This window comes from Haliotis cracherodii, unplaced genomic scaffold (assembly GCF_022045235.1).
Source record: "Haliotis cracherodii isolate W230 unplaced genomic scaffold, xgHalCrac1.p SCAF_5, whole genome shotgun sequence".
Classification (NCBI taxonomy): domain Eukaryota; kingdom Metazoa; phylum Mollusca; class Gastropoda; order Lepetellida; family Haliotidae; genus Haliotis; species Haliotis cracherodii.
Window position 1 is genome coordinate 68811187 of NW_027266308.1, and position 4994 is coordinate 68816180.

General features: G+C 38.1%; 1 protein-coding gene across 1 annotated transcript; it reads left to right on the forward strand.

Moving 5' to 3' along the window:
• Positions 1-2392: 2392 nt before the first annotated feature.
• LOC139443870 (uncharacterized) lies at positions 2393-3446 on the forward strand. Its single transcript, XM_071224763.1, has 2 exons — positions 2393-3335; positions 3397-3446. The coding sequence occupies exons 1-2, from the start codon at positions 2393-2395 to the stop codon at positions 3444-3446; spliced, it is 993 nt and encodes a 330-aa protein (XP_071080864.1).
• Positions 3447-4994: the final 1548 nt, after the last annotated feature.

A 4994-nucleotide genomic window follows, 5' to 3' on the forward strand; every position in this document is an offset into this window, starting at 1 on the left:
TTGCAATGACGGAATGGAGAAAGGGAGAAAATGGAGAAAATGGCCCTGAAACAATTACAACAGAATAGAAACGGCCATACATTATATCAGTTATACATTCATATCACAAGTAGCTTATATAAAGAATATATTAATACTATGGTATCTCATAATACATTGTAAATTGTTACAAATTAATCCATTAGTGATGACACATGTTATCACGCCAAGGGAGAAAATTTCCCGCCAAATACAACATTTTGCCCACATACTCAAAATTAAAACAATATTTACACATATACCTAATATACACATAATTCCACAAGTAAGCTGACGTACATTTAAATAAGCACGTAGTAACCATCAAAAGCTACATACAAAGTGTACATGAAGATAAAATATATTTAAACATGCTAATGAGCCTTACCTATTTGTGGAATGAGCCATGTAATTGAACGTGGTGACTCACGTCCGATGACCATAGATTGCCTGTAATTCATAAACACAATCATACAACATTGTGACAATGCATTCACCATCACTCAGGGTCTCCGCTCACACAATTCAAAAAAAACCATTTATATATATATATATACACACACAACCAACTGACAAAAGCAGACGTTTAATAACTATTTTTAACTCTAATCAGAACATTTGTTGCAACTTTCTACACAACCACATGGACTTTAGGTTTGACTTAGTTGACAAAACATCAGATACTTTAGATACTTAAATACATTTTTTAACCTTATCAGTTTTAACAAGATACAAAATGACATTTATTTCTAAGAAACAACATACTTAATGAACATATAAAAGACATAATAAATCTAAACATAATTTAGTGTTTAAGTATTTAACTGACCTGTTGAATCCTACTGCCACCTTGTTGTTGCCTGTGCGGTGCTGTGATTGTGAGTTGGTTAGATTGGTGCAAAGAAGACTATCTTAGTTTTTTTAAATTAGCCAATGAGAAGTTAAGAATTAGGGTCAGGTGATAAACAACTTTCATCCTGGATCCAGAATGAGGCAATACTCTTGATCCAGCATTATACTTTACATAACTCTGACGTCATAACCATTCAGATGAATGAAATTCATAGGAACTAATGATAAACAAAATCAAATGTCAATCTAATTGACATTTCGCTTAAAACCACAAACATTAGAATACTGCCACCAACCATCAATATTTTTAACAACCTTTTTATGAATTATACATTATTTTTATTCATATTTTACCTTTAAACCATAAAATATGAAACACCATGTTACATCCAATACTTGTAAAATAGATATATACAAAGACACCAAATTATGACATTAAAATACCCTCAAAATGTCACTGCTACATATGGACAAATATCACCATGACACTGTACACATGGACTAATGTCACCATGGAACTGGACACATTTCACCATGGCACTGTACATATGGACACATATCACCATGTCACTGTACATATGGACACATATCACTATGATACTGTACACATGGACACATATCACCATGGCACTGTACATATGGACACATATCCCGATGACACTGTACATATGGACACATATCACCATAGTACTGTACATGTGGACACATATCACCATGGCACTGTACACATGGACACATGTCACAATGGCACTGTACATATGGACACATATCACCATGGCACTGTGCATATGGACACATATCACCATAGTACTGTACATGTGGACACATATCACCATGGCACTGTACACATGGACACATATCACCATGGCACTGTACATATGGACACATATCACCATGGCACTGTACATATGGACACATATCACCATGGCACTGTGCATATGGACACATATCACTCAGGCACTGTACACATGGACACGTGTGACTATGATACTGAACATATGGACACATATCACCATGGCACTGTACATATGGCCACATATCACCATGGCACTGTACATATGGACACATATCACCATGGCACTGTACATATGGACACATATCACCATGGCACTGTACACATGGACACATATCACCATGGCACTGTACACATGGAGACATGTCAATATGATACTAAATATGGACACATATCACCATGGCACTGGAAACATGGACACATGTCCATATGTTACTGTACATATGGCCACATATCACCATGGCATTGTACATATGGACACATATCACCATGGCACTGTACACATGGACACATATCACCATGGCACTGTACACATGGACACATATCACCATGACACTGTACACATGGACACATATCACCATGGCACTGTACACATGGACACATATCACCATGGCACTGTGCATATGGACACATATCACCATGGCACTGTGCACTTGGCCACATATCACCATGGCACTGTACACATGGACACATATCACCATGGCAGTGTACACATGGACACATATCACCATGGCACTGTGCACTTGGCCACATATCACCATGGCACTGTTCATATGGACACATTTCACCATGACACTGTGCACATGGACACATATCACCATGGCACTGTACACATGGACACATATCACCATGGCACTGTACACATGGACACATTTCACCATGACACTGTGCATACGGACACATATCACCATGGCACTGTACACATGGACACATATCACCATGGCACTGTGCATATGGACACATATCACCATGGCACTGTGCACTTGGCCACATATCACCATGACACTGTACATATGGACACATATCACCATGGCAGTGTACACATGGACACATATCACCATGGCACTGTACACATGGACACATATCACCATGGCACTGTTCATATGGACACATTTCACCATGACACTGTGCACTTGGCCACATATCACCATGGCACTGTACACATGGACACATATCACCATGGCACTGTACACATGGACACATTTCACCATGACACTGTACATATGGACACATATCACCATGGCCCTGTACACATGGACACATATCACAATGGCACTGTACACATGGACACATTTCACCATGACACTGTGCACTTGGCCACATATCACCATGGCACTGTACACATGGACACATGTCACTATGATACTGTACACATGGACACATATCACCATGGCACTGTACATATGGACACATTTCACCATGACACTGTGCACTTGGCCACATATCACCATGGCACTGTACACATGGACACATATCACCATGGCACTGTACACATGGACACATATCACCATGACACTGTGCATATGGACACATATCACCATGGCACTGTTCATATGGACACATTTCACTATGGTACTGTACACTTGGACATATTTCACTATGATACTGTACACATGGACATATTTCACCATGGCACTGTACATATGGACACATTTCACTATGATACTGTACACGTGGATACATTTCACTATGATACTGTACACATGGACACATTTCACTATGATACTGTACACATGGACATGTTTCACCATGGCACTGTACATATGAACACATTTCACTATGATACTGTACATATGGACACATATCACCATGACACTACATATGTACAAATTAATAATAACGATATAGCAGTACTATTTACCATTCGACTATTTTTGGTCTCTACAATGAATTACACAAGCCTGACTGAGCCCCTACCTGCACTGTCAAGACAACATGGATATCCATCCAAAATGCATATACATCGACCTAGTGGTCCTATGGACTTCAACTACTGGTTTCCATGGAGATACTACACTATAGGAATTGCGATCACGTAAAGAAATATTTTATTTTATGCAGTAGAATGACATATTGGTCACTGTTTACAGGTAGTCTGAATGACGAGACGCTCATAAGGTCTTCATACTATCTCACCCATTGTGTTTTAAAAAGAATTCACGATCATTTCGGTGGAATTTTCAATCAGCAATGGTGAATTATATATCCCATCTTCAGCGCCGGTCACTCGGAATAGCTTGTTAAAATCTAATATTTCCATCACACACAAAAGTTAAATTATCCAAACTTTGATACGATGTTAAATTTGAAAGTACAAATGACAGATTACAGCTACAATCCATCATTTATCTTACATCGATTCCCCTTGTTCGGGTTGTGTGTTTGTGTCTTGCACGGACAGAAAGAGTTCGTCCAATTTCCAAACTTAGTGAATGCCACTGTCCACTCAGACACTGACATGTTACTCGGCTTTATTTGGTATTTGTTTATTAGGTTGTTGTCACTAACTAAAAAAGGTTAAGTAGCAATCACATATACTTTCATTGCCAGCTTCCTGTATGAGAGATATACTGTTAGGCACACAGCAACAATACGCTGGTTAACACAAACAATGTTCTACCTAGGCGGGATGCGTACCAGCTACCTCTTGCTTTGTAGTTCTTCACGCTACCACCTGTTCTACGGAGACTGTTGTCATCACAATGCGTCAGTTGTCTTGGTTACTATTAGCTTGGTTTATTCGTATATTTTTATGTTAATATTGTACCAAGTTCGTTGTAAGTCCTGGTGGAATATTTGTTATGCAAGTGCCGGTGAATCTAATTTGCACATCTAATTTAAATATAGACTCACCGCCAAAAGAAACACTAACTATAGAAACATATAGATCAGTGTGTACGTTAAGAAGAGATGTTTCTTTATTCTTATCACGATATGTTGCACGCGATTTCCAAACGCTGGTCCTGCACGAGACAAATGATGCATCTCGATTCATGGATCTATCACGTCACATGTGATGCGTTCATGAGCACCGGTTCACACAACACAACAGTATGTTCGTTTGTGCATAGAACCAATCTAATATCTCTTGAAAATGAGTTATTCTTCATATATTAACCAACATGTATGGTATTCGCGTTTCTTTTGCGGTGAGTGTATATTTTACATCTCATCATATTTGACTTATAGCCTGATGATATGCACTTTATTCAACATGTTTAAATTCGAAACATGTCTAAAGGTGTTTAAATTCTAAACATATTTATAGATAATTAAATTCTAAACATATTTAAAGATGTTAAAGGTGCTTAAATTCAAAATATATTTAAGA